The 26,019-nt window shown below is 43.4% G+C and overlaps 2 protein-coding genes and 1 pseudogene across 13 annotated transcripts in view; 1 reads left to right on the forward strand and 2 right to left on the reverse strand.

Moving 5' to 3' along the window:
- Positions 1 to 1,471: 1,471 nt before the first annotated feature.
- Positions 1,472 to 24,392, reverse strand: nthl1 (nth-like DNA glycosylase 1). Of its 4 annotated transcripts, none has more exons than XM_069906502.1 (5): positions 23,764 to 24,392; positions 21,314 to 21,484; positions 20,417 to 20,576; positions 9,725 to 9,830; positions 1,472 to 6,956 (listed from the first exon to the last, which is right to left on the reverse strand). In XM_069906502.1, exons 1-5 carry the CDS (start codon positions 24,103 to 24,105, stop codon positions 6,779 to 6,781), a joined length of 957 nt encoding a protein of 318 aa, XP_069762603.1. In that variant the 5' UTR covers positions 24,106 to 24,392; the 3' UTR covers positions 1,472 to 6,778. The 4 variants fall into 4 exon arrangements, with proteins under 4 accessions (XP_069762603.1, XP_069762606.1, XP_069762605.1 ...); XM_069906505.1 differs by having other exon boundaries at positions 24,296 to 24,385; XM_069906504.1 differs by having other exon boundaries at positions 23,696 to 23,775.
- The window catches only part of tsc2 (TSC complex subunit 2), a 121,339-nt gene continuing 98,507 nt past the window's right edge, over positions 3,188 to 26,019 (forward strand). Inside the window, exons 1-6 of one of the 9 annotated variants that reach the window (XM_069906491.1) lie at positions 3,188 to 3,386; positions 4,311 to 4,417; positions 5,576 to 5,667; positions 8,574 to 8,837; positions 17,928 to 18,166; positions 20,409 to 20,584. The gene's annotated coding sequence lies outside the window, so the exon portion shown is untranslated. Of the gene's footprint in view, positions 3,387 to 4,310; positions 4,418 to 5,575; positions 5,668 to 8,573; positions 8,838 to 17,927; positions 18,167 to 20,408; positions 20,585 to 21,111; positions 21,261 to 22,343; positions 22,487 to 23,218; positions 23,443 to 26,019 lie in introns of those variants that run through there. The other 8 variants (XM_069906492.1, XM_069906490.1, XM_069906495.1 and 5 more) reach the window with 8 other exon arrangements.
- LOC138747815 (U6 spliceosomal RNA) lies at positions 15,125 to 15,221 on the reverse strand (annotated as a pseudogene).

The raw sequence follows: 26,019 nt of genomic DNA on the forward strand, positions 1-26,019 counted from the left end.
ACACTAACCATCTCATATTCACAAAATAATATTCATTGATTTGTATGTACGAATATTTGCTTTGGATATTCAAAGGAGATCTGAGGGGGATCTTTTCTCACCCAAAGTTTTTTTTTGTCAGAGGAAGGATTTTTACATGACTCGAGTTTCAAGGTGCTTGGGAGTAAGTATACTCTTGGGGGGGGGGGGAAAACACGGGACTCTCTTTTGCTTTTCTCCCTGACTGTAAGAGGCACTTAGACAATTCCTGCCAGTGGTGAATCTGTCTGCCTTGCTGCAGGCAAAAAGGAATTTCATGTAATATGTCACTTTTATTATTATGACAATAAATTGAATCTTGATAACATGATCAAGAAACCAGATCATTGGGAGAAAAAGACGCTGCCGTTCTGGGTTAAAACTGTTCAAGGTCGGACTTCCCACAGATGCTGCTCAACCTGCTGAGATTCTCCAGCAGGATTTTTATTTTGCTTCATTTTCCTGTGTCTGCAAGTCTGCTGCGTCTCCAGGAATGGTTTCTTCCCTGTTACTCGTTATTGGATCTGAAATAGCCAGTGCCCATACTGCTCTATTTGGTGTGTCCTTTTTGAGAAATTCTACTACTAATTTGATTTGCTTGATCTAAATGTGGATGAATGTCCCCTCCGTGATTACTTTCATTTCACACACCTTGTGTCCTCATTTTCACTCTGCCCTTCACAACTTCAATTCAAAGGCCTTTGAACAATTTTCCCAGCATGTAATCAGCCCCTTGTTTCTTTGTCCCAACCAAACTGATTCTATTTCTACACCACAATCCACTGGGCTCAGATCCTTTTAGCCCTGATGCACTAAAAGTGGAGGATTGATAGTCAATTCAGTAACGTCTTGTATGGGAAATCTTGGAAAACAATAACGGTTTTATCTACATTTCTAATGTTCCAGGAAAACAGTGTACTCATAGTTTGACACTTCTGATTGAAATCAAAATAATATTTTTTCTCCCCACCCTCGATCCTCTTCAGTACTCCGTTGCTAGTGCAGTCTAGTCTCAACTGCAGATCGCTGGTTTATTTAGCCTCAGATTTCACAGTTAAAACCAAGTATCTACCAAAAATACAGTGTCAGAAAGACTGAGCCCAGTGCTCTTTTACACATGTTGCGATACTTATTACAAGCCCACACACACTATTATTGTGATAAGCATCATTCAAACCATCTCCAGATATATTAAATAGCAGCTAGTAGATGTGGCTGGTAGAGCGCTAGCCTGAGTTCAAGCAATCCCGACCTCTGCTTCTGTGTCGAGTTTGCATGCTCTCCCTGTGTTAAGGGTTTCCCTTGGGAGCTCCTGTTTCCCCCTCCATCAGGCAGAGCCATGGGGTTGGTTGGGTAAGTTATTACTCCTTTGTGTGGGTAAGTGGTGGAGTTGATTGGAGCAGGCTACATGCTGAAGTGATGGGTGAATGGGGCTGCATTATGACATGGCAAAGACTCAGATTCAGATTTATTGTCAGAGAACTTACGTGACATCACATACAACCCTGAGATTCTTTTTCCTGCGGCCCAGGCAGGATTACCACTAATTGGTAGTGCAAATAAAATTGAAAACAGCATATTCATGTAAACAAATAAAGAACTGGTTAGCGGGTAACGAAGGTAAACAAATTGACGGCAATACAGTGAAAAAAAATTCAATTAAGTGGACAAGAGTCCTTGAATGAGTTTGTCATTAAGGAGTCTGATGGTAGAAGAATAGCAGCTGTTCCTGAACTTGGTGGTGTGAGTCTTGAGGCAGCAGCGAGAACAGAATGTGTGCTGGGTGGTGTGGATCCTTGAGGATTGCTGCTGCTCTCCAACGCCAGGTTCCCTATAGGTGTTCTCAACAGTGAGTAGGGTTTTTCCTGTGATGTCCTAGGCTGTGTCCACTATCTTTTGCAGGGCTTTATGCTCAGGGATATTGGTGCCCCCAGAGCAGACTGTGATGCAGCGTTCTCCGTGTCGCAAGGTGAAATGGAATATGGATGAAGCAAGCTGCAAGAATTTGTTTAATCATCTCTGTCCTCTGAGTCAGGACATAACTTTGGGCACAGATAAGGTCTGCACTTTGATCCAAGAACAGGAGAATATTAAACTAGAAGGCGTGGATTTAAGATGAGAGGGGGAAGATTTAAAAGGGACCTGATGGCACCTTCTTCACACAGAGGGTTGAGGGTGCAGGTAGCGAGCTGGCAGAGGTAATGGTATCAGTGGGGACAACTGTAATATTTAAAATATGTTGATGAGAACAGTTTAGAGCAGCCATTCTCAAATTTTTTTTTGGTGATAGCCCCCCTGGGTTTCTGCTCAGTTATAGGCCCCCTTCCCTGTGAAATGGTCAAGTTTTGGTTTCTCCTGCATCTCTATCCTACATAACTGATACTCAAGGCTTTTATTTAAATGTGCTGTGGCCCCCGTCGAGAATGATTGCATTAGAGGGATATGGGCAGAACCAGACAAATGGGCCTCGCATAGACAAGATGGGATGAGCGGCCTATTTTGTGCTGTAGAACTCGAGGGCTTATTGATTTAACTTAACTAGCATTGGGAGAGTGTAGACAATCCAATTAGTCAACCAAATGATGGATTCCGTGATAATGTCTCCAGAATGTTTAAATGTCAAGATGTTCCCCTACCGTGCATGTTAATGACTGAAGGATTGGCCATCTGCGTTGTAATAGCTAAGGAATGACATCTGAGCATTGGCTGGTTCAGTCCAGAAATTTTTAGCTCATATTTTCTCTGGAGAGGGACAAAGGAACCATTGAGCACAAAGTAACTGCACCAGCTGATGGATATTTTTAGCACTGCTTTCCAGGCTGCTTCTGAACCTTCTGTAACCCTTTGCTTGTCCACCCCTGCCATTCCCTGCACCTGCTTGCTGCATGGGAGGAAAGACTTGTTCGCTTCACAGCCACAGAAGAGTGAGGCAAGTGGTCAGGGGCGAGCAAAAAGAGCTGGGCTCATCGCTGAATGAGCAACGGTGCCTCAGGAAGACACACACAGCATTGTGGTCTAGCCCAGACATTCTCAACCTTTATTTTGGCTATGGCCCCCTTGGGTTTCTGCTCAAAGTTTATGGGTCCTCTTCACTGTGAAGCAGACAAGTTTAGTTGGTTTCTTCCATACTTCTTCCTTACTGACTACATGAAAAATATTTTATGATTTCAGTCCATGTCCCCTCTTAAATGTGCTATAGCCCCAAGGTGGGAGAGGCACATCTCTGTCAACCTATGCTTGAACAGATCGCACAAAGAATAAACCATCCATTTGAATAAAGAAGTGACTGTCCGACTATCTTAAATAATCTGGACAACTGTGGAGAGGAGATGGGGAGAAAATTCCTGAACCTACTGAGCCTGCCAAAGGTGACCTGCAACTAACTGACTAGACCAGAATGTATAACTAAAGTATTGGGTTTCATGAGAGGAAGAGGTTGGGTGAACACAGATTCTTTTGTGCAAAGAAGGAAAATTGGTAACCAAAGGACATGTATTTAAGGTAAGGGGGGAGAGATTTAACAGGAATGTGAGGGTAATATTTTTAGCCAGAGGGTGGTGGGTGTACAGAATGGGTTGCCGGAGGAGATGGTTGAGATAGGTATGACTGCAATATTTAAGAAAAGTTTGGACGGATATATGGATAGGATGGGGTTTAGAAGGATAAGGGATCATCGCAGGTAGGTGGGATTGGTGTGGGTGGGACATTATACAGCGTATATTTTCATGTAACGAGAATCATTCACTGGGTTCTGTAAGGTACTCTAAACGATCTCCAGATTTATTAAATAATTGGTGCTCTCCTGCAAGAAGCAGTTTAATTAACCCAGTGGCGCGGCAAGAAATAGCTACAGCTTTCGGTCGAGCAATCCCGACCTCTGCTTCTGTCTGTGTGGAGTTTGCATGCTCTCCCTGTGACAGGTTTCCCTTGGGGACTCCTGCTTTGGCCTACATTGCACAGACCGCGGGGGTTGGTCGGTAAGTTACCCCTTTGTGTAGGTGAGTGGTGGAATCATGGGAGGAGTGGGTAGGAACTGGCAATATGGGCAGAAGGGCCTGTTTGCATGCCTTGTGACTTTACTGATGACAAAATGAGGTGGGGCTGAGGGAAAGAGAAAGTGGGTAAGGTTGGGTTTGGATTCTAACAAGCTAAAGACCAAATTCTTCTCAAATTGTGGGAGTGTTAATGGTTTAAGGGATTCTCCTGCTAAACTGAAAATTTGATTTTTTGTTTACACTCATTGTTTATTGTATTTCTTCCTCATAACTTTGTCTGTTGACCTCAATCGCCAGGTTGGGAGATCGGCCAATAGCATGGTGCCCATTGAAAACTAGCCAACTCCACACCTTGAGCTTATTCTGGGGTGACAACTGCAAACACCAGAGGACATCTATTTAAGGTGAGTCAAGAAAGGTTTAGGGGAGATGTCAGAGACAAGTTCTTTTTTTTGAGACAAGTTCTTTTTTTTAACACAAGAGTGGTGAGTGGTGAGTGGATTGCATGGCCAGGAATGGTAGTGGAGGATGGTATAACAGGGACTTTCAAAAGATTCCCAATTTAGATAGGCACCTGGATGTAAGAAAAATAGAGGTTATGGGTGCGAGGTTGGGAAGGATTAGTTTAATGTGAATAAGGTTTATCAGCACAGTACAGGTCCTTTAGCCCTCAATGTTGTGCCAACCCATATATCCCTTCCTTAAAAAAAAATACTATCCCATAATCCTCTATTTTTCTTCCAAATATGTGTCTGTCTAAGAGTCTCTTAAATGTTTCAGCCTCCACCACCATACCTGGCAAAGCATTCCAGGCACCCACAACTCTGCGTTTTTAAAAAAAGACAGCCCTGATGTCCTCCTAAACTTTCCTCCCTTCTCTTTGTACACATGTCCTCTGGTGTTTCCTGATCCTGCCCTAGGAAACAGGTGCTAGCTGTCCACCCTATCTGCGCCTCTCATAATCTTTTTTTTTTTTTTTTTTTTCTTTTTTTTTTTTCCCTCCTCTCCGCCTTTATTTTCAGGCACCTGCTTGCTTTTTTTTTTTTTTTTTTTGATATACACTTTTTCTTTTCCACACATTTACAGTCGCCTCTCATAATCTTGTCGACCTCTATCAAGTCTCCTCTCATCCTTCAGCGCTCTAAAGAGAAAAGTCCCAGCTCTGCTAACCTTGCCTCACAAGATTTGTTTTCCAATCCAGGCAACATCCTGGTAAATCCCCTCTCCACAGCTTCCACATCTTTCCTATAATGAGGTGACCAGAACTGAATACAATACCCTAAGTCTGGTCTCACCAGAGATTTGTAGAGTTCCAACATTACCTCTCTACTGCTGAATTGAATTCCCTTATTAATGAATCCCAGCATCCTTTAGGCCTTCTAAATTATCCACATTGTGGGCTGAAGGGCCTACTCTGTGCTGTAATGTTCTATGCTCAATAAATAACCTCCTGGATTGTTTGTCCTCAGCAACATTCATCCTTTAACCAACATTGACTTTGAGGCTAATCCAGTCATTGATGGGAATTTGCAATTTACTAGCTGCTTGCCTCCTTTCCTCAGCTGCAATGGTTAAAGATGCCATAACTGTCTGAAAAAAGGTTTTGATCTGTGCTGGTGAAAGACACTACAGAAATATCCTGTTGTTTGATCAGGTAAATGGTGCTATTACAGGGTTGGAGTCGGCTGTTTTCTGTAAGCTTGTACGTTCTCCCTGTAAACGCATGGGTTTCTTCCCAAACTTTTGAGAGCTCCAGTTTGCTCCCACATTCCAAAGACCTATGGGGTTGGTAGGTTAAATGGTCACATGGGTGTATTTGTGGGCCGAAAAGGCCCGTTACCGTGTTGCATCTCTAAATTAAAAAAAAACTCAAAGGAAAAAAGGGAGCTCCAGAAGTAAAGGAAAACCACTAGTCAACCCGTGCCAAGCCGCCCACATTTTCCGGCCATTAGATCGTGATACATGGAGACTTCCTGTCACTTGTTAGCCCATGCCCCTCCCTGTTACCTCTATGTACTGGCTATCTCCCCTCTCCCAACTCAAAATGCCCACTGCCCATCTCCCTTCACAGATGCTGCCTGACCTGTTGCCTTCCTCCAACTGCTCGTCTATCACTCCCTGTGTGTTCCTCTCAGCTGGATGTCAGTCGAGAGAGACAGAGAGAGAGAGAGAGAGTGAGAGGGAGGTGTCAGTAAAGGAGTGACTTGAGGGGGGGTTGTGGGAAGAAAGGGAAGAGGAATGCTTAAATGTTTTATTCACAACTCAAAAAGACAACCCCCATCAGTCATCGTTACATTTGCACCTGTACATGCTGAAGCAAAAATGTATTCCAAACAAGCCAATTAGATGATGGTCGAAATTCTCCTGGTTAAAACGTGAAGGCAAATCTCCACAGATACTGGTTAACCCAATGAAACATTAAGATTTAGCCTGTTAACTATGAATGTGAAATGAAGAGTGGCATTTTTCACCATTTGTTTCACTAGTGAGGAACTGTTTGAGAAACTTGCCTGGCTGTATCCGCCTGAGGCACTTGTTGGCAGTCTGTGAACCTTAATCAGACTGAGGATACTTCTTTACGTTCCGCACGCTGCTCTCACTGGGAATGCCATCATTCAGTGTCTTCAATGTTCCGGCAGCAACTGGAATCCATCAATAACATCAGATACAGTTTTGTTTCAGTTGACTCTGGGGCAAACATTTCCCATCCCCTGAATAATTCATACCGGGGTGAACACTTGAACACAAGGATTTAATTATTGCTGCTATTGGCACGGCTGTTGCGGAGAGTTGGGAGAGAGCCTGCGATTTGTTTTCCTGAGATTGCTCTTGGCTGTGGGACAGATATCTCTGTTGAGGCATCCAGAGCAGCGAGGATTCACAGGCAGGCAGATCTGCTGACCAAATCCCACCAACAGCCAGTTGGTCTCACTCCAGAGGTCCCTGGAAGAGAGAGGGGGCAAAATATTTAACATTCATACAGATGCATGTACTTGGAGCTTGAAAGAAGGCTGGGGTCTGTTTCAGAGAGGTAAGGCTTGGGGGATTTATCAAAGGGAACAGGGTATATGACCTTAAAAGAGAGGTTGCAGTGTTTCAGGAGATTGCCAGGTTGTGCAGATGGAAAGGTACTGCAGCTGCGATACAAACGGTCGCAGATTCATTGAAGTGGGTGTGAGAAGGCAGAGAGTGTGCTGGAGAGATCAAATGAGTACTCTCTGCCTCACATTTTACAAAAGAAAAAAGACATCACTGAAATCAGTAAAACAAGATGTCGTATAGATTCTGGGTGGGCTTGAAACTAGTTAAGTGCATGTACCAGTGAGGCCATAGTTAAGAGCGTGCACCAGTGAGGTCATAGTTAAGAGCATGTACCAGTGAGGCCATAGCTAAGAGCGTGTACCAGTGAGGCCATAGCTAAGAGCGTGTACCAGTGACGCCAGCCACACACTGTGGATAAATCACCTGGTCCAGACAGGATATTGAGGGAGGATAGGAGGGAATGGCGGAGACCCTGACCATGATCTTCCAAACACCTGAAGATTCAGGGCTGATGCGTAAGGATTGGAAAATTGCAGAATACAGAACAGCGCAGGAACAGGTTTCTTCAGCTCATGCTGTCTGTGCTGAAAGTGACACCAAAGTAAACTAAATCCCTGCTGCTTGCACTTGATCCAAAGCTCTCTAGTCCCTACAGATTCAATCCTGAAGCCTTTTAAATGTTACACCATTGCTCCAGAAATGCTGGCCTTGCCAGCGATGGCCACAACCCAAGGATGAAAGGTCAGGTTCAAACACTGAGCTTTCATTTCATCCGGAACATGGAGAACACTACAGTTCCTTCAGTGCACCACAGCGTACAAGCCTATGTAAACCTACTCCACGATTTAAACCTTCCCTGCCTTACACGCATAACCCTTTATTTTCCTTGCATCCATTGCCTATTTAAGAGCCTTTTGAATGTCCCAATTGTACCAGCCTCTACCACCACCCCCAGCAACGCATTCCAGTTCTCATCACACTCTGAGTAAAACACCCATGTAAGCCATCTCCCCTAAACTTTTCTCTACTCATCTTAAACCAGTGGTTCACAACCTTTTTCTTTCCACTCATTTACCACCTGAAATAATCCCTCACTAACCACAGAGCACCTATGGCATGACATGGAACTCAATGGGTCACGCAACACTGGCAGGAGAAAAAAAAGGCTGATGTTTTGAGCTGAAATTCTTCATCAGGATTGAGGAAAACAAGTGCAGAAACAGTTTGATGAGAATAGGGTGAGAGGAGTGAGGCAAAGAATTAGTGAAGCAGGCAGAGGTAAGACATGGCAGTCAGAGGCAGAGAAACAAAGGGGTCGGGTGGAAAACGATATTTGGCCAATTGTACCCAGGGGTAGGACAACTCTGGCAAACAGTGGACAACCAAGACTTTGCTTCCTGAACACTTTTGGATGTACATTATTGATTTTCATCTGCTGATCGTGAAATTCACCTTAAAATTGTCCTATCACATTCTTTAGATATAACCTATTTTTGTGATTTCTTGTGATATTTTAAGTCGACTTCAAGCAGACAAAACCGTGAAGTGCAACATGTCGTTGAAAATGCATTTTGTGCATTCGCACTTGGACGTCTACCCGGCTGACCTTGGTGCCGTCAGTGATGAACATGAACATGGTGAAAGGTTTCATCAGGACATTGCCTGGAAAAGTGGTATCAGGGCAACTGGAATCCATCAATGCCGGCCGACTATTGTTGGACACTGACAAGAGAGGCATCAGACGCTGAGTACAATTGAAAATCAACGACAAAACGTTTTTAGGTCAGTTGAATTAACGCAATCGTGTTATGCGATTAAATGGAATGAAAGTTAATTTAATGTTTCTCCAATTTCCTAAGAGATGCAGCAAATCTGAAATTTCCTTTTGTTCAGTTTGAAGTTGTCTACCATAATCCCCACTTTTTCTTCAGGGAGCAAACCATTTGGAAAAATGTTGTTGTCTAGTGCTTCTGATTTCTTTTCCCCTCATCTTCTGTTCACTAAATCCTTCCCCACAACAACCCCTACCACCCTACCCCAAGTAAGCTGTTCTCAAGCTTCATCCTAGTTTAACACGGAATCGATGGGTCCACTGAGTGGCTAACAGAGCCTTTGGCAAACTCTTTATCCCTTAATTATTTATCTTCACCCTAACTTCAGTTGTCTGCACCAAGATCAGCAGGGAAGAAGTCACAGTTGGTGTAGTACTCAGCACAACACTGTTAAAGCACCAGCAAGCAGGAGTGGGTTTGAATCCGGCGCTGTCTGTAAGGAGTTTGTACGTTCTCCCTGTGCGGGTTTTCCCTGGGGGCTCCAGTTTCCTCCTACCCTTCAAAACATACCGGGGGCTGTAGGTTAACTGAGCGGCACTGGCTCGTGGGCTAAAATGACCTGTTACCGCATTGTATGTCTAAATTTAAATTCAAGCCCAAGTGTGAATGCAGAAAATGAATTTTCAATGACATGTTGTACTTCATGGTTTTGTATAAAAAATAAGATAGTACGTGATAAGAAAATTTTAAGATGATTTTCGTGATCAGCAGCCCCAAATCCATAAGTACACCCAAAAGTGTTTAGGAAGCAAAATCTTCGTTGTGCAGTGTATTCAGTTGAATTTGTGGCACTGCTCAATCTATCCCACTGCTTTTGAAGATTGACTCCCCACTTACCGTGGCATCCATTCTTCCAGTGCCCGTCTGCTTCCCTCTGGGGTTCTGCTCTCCTCTCTGACCCACTGCAACCGGTTTGCAATTCGATGCACGTGGGTATCAACACCTGTGAAGGTAAAAGGTCCGGATTAAAATCGAATGGAGGATGGACGCTGGGGCAGGATTAAGTACTGGTCAAAGGCGAACATCAAACCAGTCAATGATAAGTAACAAACCTTGGGCTTGCATTAGGCCTATAAAATCTACTGAGTCTTATTTGCAGAAAGGTGTATAACAATGGAGTGAAACACAAAAGTTTGCAGACGCTGTGATTGTAGTAAAACACAATGCCAGAGAAACTTAGCAGCTCACATAGTGTACTTTAGAGAGTAAAGATAAAGATATATAAGTGATGCTCCAGGCCTGAGCTGTTCAACAAGGTTTAATCAATATGTAGGCAGGTGCCTGAATAAAATGGTCAGGGGGAGGAGCCCAGGTCCACAGGCAGATATGGGAGGGAGAGTGCTGATGGGACTATGGGGGTGGGGGGGAAGAAGAGGGGAGCTGGGGAGGTCAGAGGGGGAGGTGGCAGGCAAGAGAGATTTGGGGTGGGAGTGCGTGAGATGAAAGGGTACAAGCACTAGGGTGGTAGGAAGGGGGAACTCAAAGGAACAGAGTATATAAAGAGTACAACTCCGATTGTCGGAACTGGGCCTGATTCGGATAAATGATATTTTCAGACAACTGGTCATTTTTTTTAAAACAGCCCAGTAGCAAATCACTTGTAACAGTGTTTAATCAACAAAAAGAAGGGAAGGCTTTTAAAGCATGAAATAATGTTTAATTCTCACCGAAAAAACCAACCTGAACAAAATAAGGTAAATCCAACACCAAAAATTTGAAATTCTTCTCGGAGGTTTTTCCAAAGTTTCAAATTTTTTTCAATCTGCAACGTCAGTTCGGCTCTGAAAAAGTTTCAGAAAACTGAGGATTTCTGATTGTTTCGGATATCCTCATTTATCTGAACATTTCCAGAGGTGAAATGACGTCATTTTAGCATCAAAATTTTTCGGATAAATGAGGATTTCTGATTTTTCAATTATCCGAAAACTTAAAAAAAAAAAATTCACATAACATAGGATTTTGGATTATCAGATTTCAGATAATCGGAGTTGTATTATATATAACAATGGAGATTGATTTGGATATTATGGAGTACTAATTATTTTAAATGGCTTAATGAACTCATTCCCTTAAACTTGGGGGAAAATGGGAGTTTACTTTGTCTCAGTACTCAAAACTTTGGTATCATTCACGTGAACCCCAATAAAAGATGCAGGGCCTTGTTATGAACACCCTTCTCAAGATGGAGGTTCCCCAAGGCTAAGCACCCCAGCATTGTCTTCCAGTCCATTTGAGACGAAAGTCACCACTTCATGAACACTTTTGTACGGATATGCTAGATTTCATAATTAGTTGCCCAACATACACAAAACCATTTCCATCCTTCAGTCACTTATCATTAGGAAAGCATGTTGATGGTTCCACTAGAATGCAACGTGAGCAACAACATATTCATTCTCCCATGCTCAATTTCACCCACTGTAATTTCAGCATTTGTCAGCATCTATTCTTAATGCTGCTCCTCCCACACTGTGTACTTTCTCTCTCTTTTCACAGAGAGATGTGCCGGCTTATCAATAGAAGAAAATATTTCCATTTAGGTTGCTTTGTCTATCTTCATGTTCTCTCACTACCCACCTATATTTTCCCATCATTACCAACATATTAGCCACTGAGCAATAACAGAAAACTAACTCGAGTGAAACACGAAAGTCTGCAGACGCTGTGATTGCAGCAAAATCACACAGAAATGCTGGAGGAACTCAGCTGGTCTTGCAGCGTCCATAGGAGGGAAAGATATATTATCGTCATTTCGGGCCTGAGCCCTTCCTCAAAAAACAGGGAGCCATCTGAATGGAGACTGGAGAAAGGGGGAAAAATGGAATCCAGTCCAAAATGTGTTAATTGGATATGATTGTGAGAATTGATTTTTTTAACTCTGTAAAAGGAGACCGATGGAAAAGGAAAGAGAGAGAGAGAGCTGAGGGAAAGGCGACAGGGAGAAGAAGGAGGGGTGTTAACAGAAACTGGAGAAGTCGATGTGAACACCATACCGTTGGACGGTGCCCAGACAGAAGATGAGGTGCTGTTCCTCCAATTTGTGGGTGGTTTCAGTCTGAGAGTGCATGAGACTATGGACAGATGTGTCAGCAAGGGAATTGAAAAGGGGAGCTAGCTCAAAATTAACCCTTCAACGTAGGATCTGCTGACAATAACTCTTGCCCGAACACAATTATAAGGACTGCTCCTGTGTTTTTCTAAAGGGTTCAACCTTTCAGGGCAGAGATCAAAAGTAATATCTTTACTCAGACGGTGGTGAATCTTTGGAAATCTTTACCCAAGAGGACCGTGGAGGCTCAGTCATTGAGCGGGTCTCAGCAGATCTGTATTGGGATGGAAAGGGTTCAGGGAAAGAGTATGAAGCAGAACATCGAGCACCATCAGGCTGAGTACTGGATCACCTCGGGTTGTGTCTCAGCCCACTCCTATTCACGCTACTGCTACACCTCCAACAGTGCTGTCAAGTTTGCAGATGACACAACAGTTGTCGGCCTCATCAGCAACAATGATGAGTCGTGCTACAGATGAGAGGTGGAAAATCTCGTGATGTCGTGCAAGAGTAACAACCTGAGTCTCAACATGGACAAGACGAAGGAGATGATTCTGGACTTCAGGAGGACCAGGAATGTCCACCCTCCACTACACATCAATAACTTGGAAGAGGAGAAGGTAGAGAGCACAAAGTTTACTTGACAAGCAACCTATTATGGACACATAACATCTCCTCATTTGTCAGGAAGGTGCAACAGTGAGTGCCTTTCCTGAGAAGACTGAAGCGGACAAGGCAACCAGCCACCATCATGTCAATCTTCCGCAGGAGCTCTAGTAAGAGCGTCTTGGCTGGCGGCATCAACAGTGAAGTACAGTTGTTGTAGAGAATTGGATCAGAGGTCAATCCACAGGACTTAAGAGAGGCAGAGAGGATCACTGTTACTCCTATTGACGTGTTCTACCAGGATTGTTGGCTGAAGAGGGCACGCAAATTCACTGAGGACCCTTACCACCCCGCGCACAGCATCTTTCAGCTACTCCCATTAGGAAAGAGATACTGGAGTATCAGATCTAGAACAAGCAGGCTGAGGAATAGGTTCTTCCCATGGGCAGAGAATGCTGAACGACCAAAGGACCTGCTCACATTAACCACCCGAGACCCTAATCTTTACTAAACAAATTTATTTATTTATTTTGATCTATGTATATTTGTCCTGTCTATGTATTGCCTGCCTGTATGTGTGCTATGTCTAGCTGTGTGCCTGCATTCTTTGCACCCAGGACTGGAGAACGCTGTTTCATTGGGTTGGACTTGTGCAAGAGGATGATAATAAACTTGGGAGCTGAGTGGTTCCATGTACCACTGCCAATGGTGGGGGGGATCGATTACAATTGGGATTGATGAGGTCTCTCAGGGTTCAGTACACAAACGTGCCTGAGGAACACACCTCCTCAGGAGCTCAACTGAGAGTGTCCTGGCTGCCCGCATCATAGTGTGATATGTTTGCTGAAGAGAATTGGATCGGAGGTTAATCCACATGTCCGTAAGAGTGCCAAGTCATGTAGCATCCAGAGGAAGTAAAGGCTAACCAACGTTTCTGGCTGAGGCAAGTGTAAGCAAATGCAGGCGGGAGCCCGAATGAAATGTTAACTTCCTATGGATGCTATGTGACCTGCTGAGTTACTCCAGCATGAATGTGTTTTGCACTCGATCCCAACATTTGCAGACTTCCTTGCTTAATGATCTCTGAGCAGTGTGTGGCAAGAGGACATTTGAGAGTTGGTTAACAAAGAGTAATTGGAGGTCAGGAACCAAACTAATGATGGGTGAATGGGTGGTAATATGAGAGGGAGCATGAATCAAGTTTTAAGGCAGCTCCACTAGCTATCGGGATCTAGGCAGTCCTGTTGTGTTCTGGGTAGAGGAGTAATTCGCAAAAGACAATCAGTCTCAGCGATTTTATATATTTTTTAAAAAAGCTCAAAGCAAAACAGCACAACCCAACCATTTGCAAAGCCTTCCAAACAGAATAGAAAGATTTCCAGTGGTGGACGTGACCTGGAAAATCTCCTTCGAGGACAATAGGGTTGACATGTTGATCGCCACTCATTTCCTGCTGCCAAAACAACTTGTTCCGAGCCCTTTGATTGTCTGCAGATACACACCGCCCATTGTAATACTGCGACCAAGGGTCACAGCAGAGACACTTCACCCAAAAGCACCTCACTGCAAACTCCATTGAAATATTGGGAAGTAGTGATAGGTGCTACATAAAGGCACGTTTGCCCACTTCCTTTTCCCCGTGGTAAAGCAGTTGGAGGGCATGTGATGAACCAAAAAGCAACTAATCTGATGAAAGAAAGGAATCAATTGATTACGCTCAAAATTTATTTACGAAGAACATTCCAGACAATTAGACTTGGAACCCTGATTATATCACACCCGTATAAACAATACTGTGCAGGAACTGTCTGATGGTAACCACTGAGACTCCATATTCCAGTATAGAAATCATACACCAAGGGGAGAGTTGTAGTCTATGTCTGTGCTTCACTGTTGCTTTAAAATTTAAGGGAAATGATAGAGTAGATAAGCGAGACATTATTTCTGTTCTCTGGGGATCTATGACTACAGAGCCTGAAACTAAGAGCTGGTGGTTCAAGAGTAAAGCTTGGATTCACTTCTCTATGCAGAGGGTGGAAGGAGTTTGGAACTCTCTCCTGCCATCTATGAGCACACTTATTAATTAAAAAAGACTAAATATTATAGTATAAACCCTATAAGCAGTCAAGTAAGGACATAAATGAATGGTAATTATTCTGAATGACTTGCTCCTCCTTTGGGTGAGAAGCTGTTGGTGCACACTTCAATGCCCCCTCCCCTTGATTACAGTAGGTTTGAGGACACTTGCCACAATTTTCTCTGGGGCTGCCAATCCCATTACTTAAAATTCTGAGGTGGATCTGCTACATTTGCCACCAAATTTCTCTCTTCCTTACTGAATTTATCTAAATTTGCAGATGGTAGGGCGGGTCGTGCTGAGGATACCAAACGGCTGCATAGAGAATTGGATAGATGAGGAGAACGGGCAAAGAGGTGGCAAATGAAATACAATGATGGAAAGTGTACAGTCACGCACTTTCATAGCAGATTTAGATGGGGAAAAAAATTCAAAGTTCCGAAGTGCAAAGGGACTTGGGAGTCCCTGTGCAGGACACCTAACTGTCAACCTCTAGGATTTTTAAAAAAATATGGAATGCTTCATGAATGTGTGTGTCGTCCTTGCACAGGGGGCATGCTAATCTCGTTCCAATTTTAGTATCTGTGACGCAAAGCGAGCACGGTTAACCTCCAGGTTGAGTTGGTGGTGAAGAAGAGGGATTCAGTTTTGGCGTTCATTTCTAGAGGGATAGCATACAAGAGCAGGGATGTAACGCTGAGACTCTATAAAGCTCTGGTGAGATCTCATGCAGTACTGCATAGTTTTAAATTGAAATTTAGATGTCCAGCACAGTAACAGGCCCTTTCAGCCCGCGAGCCCATGCTGCTCAATTACACCCAATTGACCTACAACCCCTGTACGTTTTGAACCAGAGTCCCTGGGGAAAACACATGCAGACAGTGCGGGATTCAAATCCCAGTCCCGATCGCTGGCGCTGTTACAGCAATGCCGGTTGGGTGCAGTATTTGAGAAAAGATGTGCTGGCATTGGAAAGGGTTCAGAGAAGATTTACTAGAATGATACCAGGAATGAGGAATAATTATTGCCATACAGCTTCAGCACAACAATTTTCTTGAGTCTCAAGAGACACGTTGAAATCTTTATGTGCTACCAGAGGTTAAATCTATTCGGAAAGGCTGAGCAGACATTTCTTCAAGAAATGGATTAAGCAGATACAAGTCTTTGAGTTTATAAATGAACCCAAAAGCGTGAGGAATAACTGGCCATTTAATTATATTCCAGCCAATGTTTTATTGAGCTGCCATCTATCTGTATTAAGGTCAAAGAATATGGAGCATGGTATAGCACAAGAAACTCAAGATAAAACAGGCCCTTCAGCCCATAGGTCTGTGCTAACCATAATGCCCAAATAAACTAAGACTGCTGCTCGCATAGAATACACATCCTTCTATTCCTTATAATATTCACGTGTCCATCATGAAACCTCTCAAATGCTAATATTCTATCTGCTTCCACCACTATCCCTGGTAGCCTAGTCCAGGCACCCATTTTCTCTTTGGAAAACAAATTTGCCCTGCACATCTTTTTTAAAGCTACTGCACTTCTTTAAAAACATCTTCTCTCTTCTGTGACATTTTTACTTTGGGATAAAGATTCTGTCAATGCTTCTCATAATTTTTTTTCCCCCAAGTTTTTTTTAGGCTAAGTAGTGGTTCTCAACCTTTTTCTTTCCACTCACATCCCATTTTAAGTATTCCCTATGCCACAGGTGCTCTGTGTAGTAAGGGATGTGGGTGAAACGGAACCATTGTTTTAATCGTCCCTCATTGATTCGTTATGTGCACGGTTTCAGAACTCCAAAGGAAATGGGCCCGACAATTTTTCTCAAACACAATATTTCAGAAACAATTGGATATAAACCAGTGGGTCTCAACCTTCCCTTCCCGCTCACATCCCACTTTAAGCAATCCCTTACTAATCACAGAGCACCGATGGCATAGGGATTACTTAAAGTGGGATGTGAGTGGAAAGAAAAAGGTTGAGAACCACTGGGCTAAGGGGAAACTTGATAGGGAGACCTCATTCATATTCCTCGATTCCATTAAATTCCATTGATCTCTGTTGAATATCTGGAGCAACAATCCCCACAGCTCATCTGGAGAGAACATTTCGTCTAAGAAATTCCAAATGATTTTTCTGCCAGGAACTTATGTTGGCAAAGCTAGATATGTTACCACATATGGGGGAACAAAAATTGTACACATAAGAATGTCACTAATATATCCAATAGAAATCTATATCCAGACTTGGGTGGTGGAAGTTACTCCTGAATAAAGTAAGCGAGGGGTAGTTTGGAAATTAGGCAAGTACAAGAGAGAGGAAGGGAATGCTAATTGGATTAAGTGAAGAGGATTGGAATGTTGTTATCACTCATTCACTACCTGACTGGTTAGAATGGACAGCAAGATATTAGAAAAAAAAAGTGATCTAAATATATCCCTTTTCCTACAATATATTTCAAACAAAATGGCAAATTTAAATGCAAGATTTCACTCCTCGAGGTCATGTCTGGAAGATTGTCATAAGTATCTTATGTGATTGATGGCTGTGTTGACTGTTCCTTTTTCTTGACACAAAATGCAAAGCTAACAGGACTGTAGGGTCGTAAACAAAGGCAGGCGTTACACAGCACCAGTGACGAGCACCACCAGAACTTCCTGAGGGTGCAACACCCTCTCAGCACTGCACGTGGAGCATTGCTTTAGATTATGCTCTCAACTCTCTAGAGTGAGGTTTGAATCATGGATAACACCTTATCTGGACCGGGCTTTGCAAACTCACCAATCTCCTAACTTATCAGAGATTGTGCTCGGTGAAAACAAAATAGCCAGCGAGGGTGGAGGTAATTAAGTAATTCCCCATCAGCCACACTGCTGTAAATTACTTACATTGATTTTATGCTCATTATTTACAAGCACTTCTACTCACTGTACTTTTCCCTGCTTTTATTGGGAGATATTTCTGTTGTTTGTTTTTCCCAGTTTGACGAGTTTTACCATGTGCCCCAGGGTTCCAATAAATACTCTACTAATCAAATGCTGCATTCAATAGTAAAGAACCACCTGTTTTTGATGTGTGCAACATTTAATTTCAATGTTTGACTATTTGAAATATTAATTCCAATTTTTTTTTCTATACATTGCCAAATGATACTAAACGTTTTGAGGAGGTCCTGTTCCTGTTTTGGTTTATGCCTTCAGCACTTGTGTGAAATTTTCTGGGATTCTCCTCACTTACAGAGAAAAGCCAGTCCAAAACTTGGTACAGAGCGGGCGATCATTTGGAATCATTATGTTGTTTTGCAGACCATTTAATCATGATGGGACCTCTCAGCCTCAAGACAGATCTGAGAAAATGTTCAAAGGTTTTGATTTCGGACAGCAAAGGAACATTGTGAAAGCTACCGCATTTCTGTCTTCAATTAGCATATGCAGGCAGTTTATTTACTGCATTTCGTGAAGTTTGATGAGGTTCACTGGTTAAATGCCTAATCTTGGTGGTCCATCTGCACACCAACTCCACCCAATGGCATGGACAACATACAGTAAGTCCTTGAATGTCATTTCGTAATAACGTTGACGAGGAACAAAATAAATAAGATACTGCGCCAAATTTTGTTGTTTGGGTATGAACAGAGTGCTGGTAGGTGTTTCCTCTTGCAAATTTTGTTTTTCAAACATTTATTCCTTGGTTTATCCCTGTAGCAATGCATGGTAAACATGCACTGTACAGCCCTGCTGACCGTGGCCACAAACAGCACAGAAAAAGTGTTACATTATTTTATATTATATATTAGAAACAAAATGAGAAGTGTTAAGGAGATTTGAGAATAGATAGCAAGCTATAAACATTGGATGAGCTCTCGGTCTGTAACCAACAACTGTGCAAACAATTCGCTTTGATGCCGAAAAGACAGTCCTCACAGTTTAACACCACGAGGCCACATCATTCCCTCTGGAATTTCTTGCAACACTCCCACCCTCACCTTCTGTGAAGATGACCAAACTGCTTCTCTGCCCTTCAGTGCTGGTGATCCCTGTGGGATCCTGGCAGTCTCCCTCCCCACACCAGCCACCACCACTACGATTGGCATCACTTGCTGATTTGCTCAAATTGACTAAATAATTTTTATTTGTTTTTAATTAATCTTTTGTAAATTTCTGTGTGGCACATAATTTATTTCAATGTTTAATAGGCAAAGTGTTTTGGATCATTATTTAGAGTTTGGTGATGTTTTTGCGACCAGAAATAAACCATAGGTTTAGTAAAATTGGTTTGTCATTTCACTTAAAGTAGCAATTTCCAAGAACCTATCAACAACGTTAAGTAAGGGCCTGCTGTGCACAGCACAATTCTGACAACAGTGATGTTTGATCTCCTTGTAATGTACAAAATTCTTAAGGATCTTGATACAATAAATATGTAATTTATGTTTCCACTAATTTGGAAATCTAGAACTCGGGGTCATAGTCTCAAAATAAGGAGTCAACCACTCAGGAAAGAGGTTAAATTATGCCACCAGATTTTATAATTTTTGACCGGAGAGGGCTGGAAAGGTACTTTCTCCAATTACAATAACGGTCCAGATGGGGGGGTGGGATCAGTAAGATCAAAGATGGCACTGATGTACAAGCTTCCAGGTTAATAAGGGTGTGGAAAATATTCCCGAGAATTACTGGGAACGGGGGGGGGCTTGAATTATAAGGAGAGGCTGAGACTTTTCTCATTGTAGGAGGCTGAAGGAGGACTGTGTACACAGATTTATAAAATCACGGGTAGCATGGTTAATGTAGTGGTTACCGCAATGCAGTTACAGCGTCAGCGATCAGGACTGGGGTTCAAATCCTGCACCGCCTGTAAGGAGTTTGTACGTTCTCCCTGTGTCGGTGTGAGCTTTCCCCAGGGACTCTGGTTTCTGCCCACTGTTCAAAACGTTCCGGGGGAGTGTAGGTCAGTTGGGTGTAATTAGACAGCATGGGCTTGTGGGCTGAAAGGGCCCGTAACCGTGTTGTATAGATAAGGTCATAAGTCGTAGCTTTTCTTCCAGGGCAGGGAAATCTAAAACTTGACAGTGAGAGGGGACAAAATGGATGTGCGAAGTACCTTCTTCTCGAAGAGGGTGACAGGTTTATGAAATCACCCACCAGAAGAAGTGGTAGGAGGTGGGGACAATGATGGCATTTAAAAGACATCTGGACGGGTATTTGGATAAACAGGTTTCGAAGGATATGGGCTAAATGCAGAATATGCATTTACTGGCTTTACAACTAGCTGGGTTGGCATAGAGAAATTTGGCTGAAGGGCCTGTTTCCCTGCATTAAGAGTTTATGACTCTCAAACCATGAACTTCTGACATGGTGGAGCAGACACAAGTGGTCAAATGGCCTACCCTTGCTTCTAATTCTGATCTTATGGGCAGAAAAACTTTCTATAATCCCTGTGGTAATTCTCCTCTTAACCTGTCCTTCAGGGAACAGTAAAACCCCTGTTATCAGGAATTCAAGCAACCAACATGGCCTGTTTCCGCTCCGTAAATGGTTATATGGTTATGGTAGCCTCAAGCCATTATTAAAAAAAAACTGTGGAAAATAAATGGGTAAAAATTAGGGAAGTTTAAAATTGGCGTGTCTCAATCATGCGACACACAATCTTAAGGAACTGGAAAATTAATTTGTCCGGCAACGACCACTCTTGATAGGTGGCAGATACCAGATACAAGATGTCAACGTAATTGCGTGCACTTGACAAACTGGCCCCTTGGTTTCACCTTGTTGCTATTGTCCCAGGTACTTACTGATGCCAGACACTTGGTTCCAGGCTAACTTCATGATGAGATGGGCCATCTTTGGTCCCACTCCCGGCAGACGAAGCAGTCCGTTGATGGTATTGGGAATGTCGCTACCATATTGCTCCCTCAGGATTGCCGTGGCCTGTTTGATGTATCTCACTTTGCTCTGCACAGGTAAATCACACCCATGGAATTAGATTTTAAAAATACACACGCAATCTATTCTGTTACAATAAGTAGGGAGAGGGAAGTGCTTGCGAAGGGTTGGATGGAGGGAAAATTACGATGACTCATCAAGCTGGAAAGGATTCTGTTGCATGAGCTGGAAGGCTTGAGTTATAAGGAGAGGCTAGGACTTTTTTCCCTGGAGCATAGGAAGCTGAGGGGGTGACCTTACAGAGGTATATAACATCGTGAAGGTGTAGATGAGGAGAATAGTTATTACGGCTAGGAGGGTCTAAAACTAGAGGGCACAGGTTTAAGGTGGGAGGGTGGGGAGAGATTAAAAAGGTACCTGAGTCCCCCCCCCCCCACACAGAAAGTGGTAGGTATGTAGAACAAGCTGCCAGAGGAAATGTGAAAACACAATGCTGGAGAAACTCAGCAGGTCAATGTACTTTATGTAGCAACATAACCAACATTTGGGCTTCATCATGCCCTTCGTACCCTTGCACGTAGCTTTAACACAACAAAACATCCCACGTTATCCACAGTAGAAGTGGCAGTTTCACAATGAGGTGCCAAGGATATCAGTGTCAAAATTTGAAGAGAAGTGGAAGGGCAAATTTCAGAGGAGAGGGGGCTTGGCAACAGGAGGCATAGCTGTTTCACTGGAGCCATGGAAATTAAGGTATTGTACTTAGGAGGATTCATTTCTCATACTGCAATTAAGCTGCAACTCACCCTCCAGAATCCAACTGGGCGGATGAGTTCCCCCAGTGTCTTATCATCCATCTTGAGAACGTTCTCCACCGTCAAGCCGTGATCTCGCAGTTGTTTCATAGCGGCGAATGTCACGTGATCTTTCGTCTGACTGGACAGCATGAGGGATAGAAGGACCTGGTATCTCATAACCTGGAAAATCCATTAAAGATAACTTAATACGAGGCAGGTAGTTTCCTTTTGCTGCCTTCAATTTTTAGGTAAAGTAGAACTGATCTCTGATAAATAGCTAAAGTGAAGGAGCCACAAAGGGCATTTTACCCATTCCCAGTCTCCTTGAATCAGACAGACAATAATTTTAAGATGCTAACATCTGCCAATTAAACAAGAAAGCCTGAAGCTGCTGGGTCAAGTCCAATGTACAAACGTGCTGGAGAAACTCAGCAGGTCATAACATCCATCGGAAGTAAAAGGTAACCAATGCTTCGGGCCTGGGCCCTTTGTTGGAAATTATTCTCCACCACAGTTGTGTATTGCATCTCTCAATGGTTCCTATTGGCTTCAGACCAACGATCAGGACTTAAGAAAGACATTAAAGACAGCATGTATCAGCTGCAGCCCAGCAACATACGCACTAAATTGGAGGTCAATGGTACAGGACCCACTCCAAAAGCTTGAATCCTTAAAACTGTAGGTTGGTCCTGAGGGACTGTGACATGAACCATTGCATTTCCAGGTGGATCCTGCAGCACTATGCCTTTAGGACACTGCTCTAAACTGGCCAGCCATCCAGCAATCTGTGAACCACAGGTCCTTGATGAGGTTCATTTATCCTCTTACCTCTTGGCCCCTTCTTCCCACATTAGCCTTAAAAGAGGGTCCCAACTTGAAAGACTGACTGCCAATTTCTCACCATGGGTGCTACAAGTCGACCCTCTTGAGTCCCCTCATCGTTTACACAATAGCTGAAGTGGGTGGGTTCTCTTATGAGAAAAGGTCAGACAGGCTTAGCTTTTATCAGTGAAGTTTAAAAGAGAGAGAGAAGACTTGAGAAACAGATAAAACCCCAAGGGGTAACTCAGCAGGTCGTCAGGAGTAACCAACATTTTGGGCCTGTGCCCTTTGTTAGGTATGAGGAGAGAATGTTTTATTTTACTTGCGAGACAATCTTAAACTGGGAATCACTGTTTAAAAGTAAGTATTCACTCATTTAAGACAGAAATTAAGATTTTTTCCCCCTCCCACGTAGTAATATTTGGAGCATCTCTGTTATCACCAGAAACCACTCCAGTGCCAACATAAGATTGTCTGCACAATTGAAGCAACACTTTTTTTGCATAAAGCTTTATATATTATATGATGATTTAATTGATGCTATTGTTGGTGTATCTTCTGTCTCTGTGTGGCTGCAGCAAGTCAGGATTTCAGTTCAAATGTCTGCCGAGTTTTTCCAGCACTTTTAGTGTCTTACATTCAATCTCAGCTGATTTTCTTGTTTAAGAATGTTGGTGCCTCGGAGTCTGACAATAATCTCTCATGCACTTATTTCCTCATTGGATTGTGGAAGCAGAATTTATGGATTTTTTAAAGGCCGTAGTGGGTACTTGATAAAGATGGGGTGAAAGAATATCAGGGAAATGTGGAATTGGGTGGGGGGGGGGGTAAACTCTAGTGCAGTGGTTCTCAATCTTTTTCCCCCACACATTCCACGTTAAATAATCTCTTACTAACCACAGAGCACCTATTGTGAAGGTCTTCTCCTGCAAACTGTTCTCTTTCCTGCCATCCAGGAAGAGGTACCGAAGTGTTGGGGCCCTCACCACCATATTGCGATAGTTTTTTCCCCACAAGCCGCAAGGCTTCTGAACTCCGGGGACACAGGGCTAGCATATGTAGCGTGATATTTATAAGTGATGTTAATGATTATAAAAAAGTTTCTTGTGTAATTTAGCCATGTAAATAACCAGCTCCATGGTCCGGAGAAACACTATCTCGTTTTCACTGGACAATGCAATGTTTAGGTATGAACGACAAATAAATCTGACTTGACTATGGCATAGGATGATCTGTGGTTCGTAAGGGATTACTTCGTTAAGATGGTACGTGAGTAGAAAGAAAAGGGCTGATGGTCTCCTGCTCCTAATTTAGAGGTAACCAATGATCGCTTGGTAAAACACAAAAAATGTGCAGACACTGTGGTTGAAATAAAAACATGATGCTGCAAAAACTCAGCAGGTCAGAGTCCTTTAAAAAAATGCAAGTTTTACCGTTGATATATAAAGGCCACTGTTTGACCTGCTGAGTTTCTCCACCATGGTGTTTTTTTGCGTTTACGACTGTTTGAAAGTTTGCTCAGTGGAAGGGAGTGATGACAGACAGACAAAAAGTTTGCTCGAAGTTTACCAGTGGGGTATCTGTAGGTGATGGTGGGAATCTAGACGAAACCACATTTCTCAGCTTCATCACTTTACCTCGGGGGCTGCAGTTTGGTCAAAGCAGTGTTCAGCCCCCATGTGATCCACGGGGGCATCCCTGCTCTTTCGCATCTCTCTGATATGATCCAACTGTTCTCTCCAGTGTGCCGGTTCCCACGGGGCCGTCGCCTCTCCAGCCTGCGCCTCGCTGCCAACTTGCTTGGACTGGTTCCCTGCCTGTGCGCTTTTTTGCCTCGTCGTCCCTGCCGGTGGTGCCCCCAAACATCGGAGGTTGCTTCCCGTCCTGCAGCCGCGGCCCCCTCCTGGGTCGACACTGCACGCCCCTCGGCTCCTGCTACGAGTCAGGACCCCCGATGCAAAGTGAGAGGACACCTCCATGGCCAAAACTTTGACGATGAACCAGGCCCCTTTAATTCCCGCGCTGGTGAAGTGTATCGATTCGGGGGAATGTTGCAACGTTCGAAACAGTGTCGGGGATCCCCGGGAGCAGCACGTGTCTCCTACCCCTTCCACAGGGACCTGGACAGTGTGCGAGAGCTACAACACTAAGGAAGCTTAGCTCACGGACCGAATTCTCTCCTCCCGTCCTTTGGCGGCTAACGTAATCTGATATCCCGTCTCAGCTGGTGGAGGGACTCCTCACTCCCCCTGCCGTGTTATCCATGTACATACTACCCAGTCGTCTTATTGCACTTTCAGTAATCAGTGGTTCCCAACCTTTTTCCTCCCACTCATATCCCACTTTCAGTAATCCCTATGCCATAGGTGCTCTGTGATTAGTAAGGGATTGCTAATGTGAGTGGGAAGGGAAGGCTGAGAATCACTGCTCTGAATCCAATTGTGACTGAAATAGTTTGCTTGAGAAAATTGCTCGTTGGCCCATTTCCTTTGGAGTTCTGAAACCATGCACATCACGAGTCACTGAGGGACGATTAAAACTTTGTCTTTCCACCCACATCCCACTTAAGCAATCCCTTACTAATCACAGAGCACCTATGGCATAGGGTGGGATGTGAGTGGAAAGAAAAAGTTGAGAACCACTGGTATAGTTTGTAGTTTCTATAACTGCTTTAATTTAATAAATACTCCAGAGAAACTTTAATGAATGTCATTTGCAACCCAATCTTCAGAAATTACAGCAGATATTGAGAACTTGTGTAGAAATGGAAATTAAGATTGGAGAGTTTCTCCAACATTTCTCTTTTACTACAATCACAGCATCTGCAGACTTTCGTGTTTCACTCGGAGAGATTGGGCACAGACTGGGAGATCACTTTGTCCAGCACCTTGGCTCTGTCCGCCGTAATATTGTGGATCTCCTAGTGGCCAGCCATTTCAAATCCCCACCCCATTCCCTTGCTGGCATGTCTGTCCAGGGACTTATGCACTATCAGACTGAGACCATCTACAAATTGGAGGAACAATGCTTCATCTTCTGTCTGGGCACCCTCCAACCAGATGGCATTAACATTTACTTCTCCAGTTTCCATTTTCCCCCATCTCTGCCCTGTCTCTTTTCCTCTAGTTTTGTTTCTCTCTCTCTCCTCCCCCCCTTTCCCTCTGTCTCCTTTCACAGAGCCAAAATCAATTCTCACCTTTCCTCATCATATCCATTTAACACCTTTTGTTTGTTGGTCTGGACTCCTCTCCCTCCCATTCTGCCACCTTTCTCCAATCTTTTCTTATGGTTTTTAGACTGCAGATATGTAACAACACAATCCAGGAATTTTGCCGTTACATGGGGAGTCTAAAAAGGAATGTGCAGGAATTTTGAGTCAATTCCCGCACCGTGATTTATCCTGCAGGACCCCTACAACATTTTGGAGGAAGCCTACAGTGTAAATTGTACCGGAAAAATTCACTGACGGTCATCCACTCTACTGCACGTCCAACCACCAGGACTGTTGCACTTGGGTACTTGCGGTCTGAAAAGGCGACCAGTGTGAACAACCATACGGGCAGTAATTATGTTAATTTTTTTTCTGCAATTTTCCCGATATTGCAGTCTAAAAACCATAATTGAAATGTCTGTCTGCTTTTTGCTTCTACCTTGAAGAAGGGCTCAGGCCGAATCATCGGTAATACATCTTTACCTCCTATGGACGCTGCGATACCTGCTGAGTTCCTCCAGCATTTACTGTGTATTTTTATTAAGATCTTCAAAACCAAGATTCACAATTACTATATTGTCATGTAATTCAGATTCAGAATTATTGACAGAGTATATACACAAAATCACAAACAACCTTAAGTTTTTTTTTCCTGTGGGCAAGGCAGAATTAGTAGTGCAAA

The sequence above is a fragment of the Narcine bancroftii genome, chromosome 12 (genome assembly GCF_036971445.1).
Source record: "Narcine bancroftii isolate sNarBan1 chromosome 12, sNarBan1.hap1, whole genome shotgun sequence".
Taxonomy (NCBI): Eukaryota; Metazoa; Chordata; class Chondrichthyes; order Torpediniformes; family Narcinidae; genus Narcine; species Narcine bancroftii.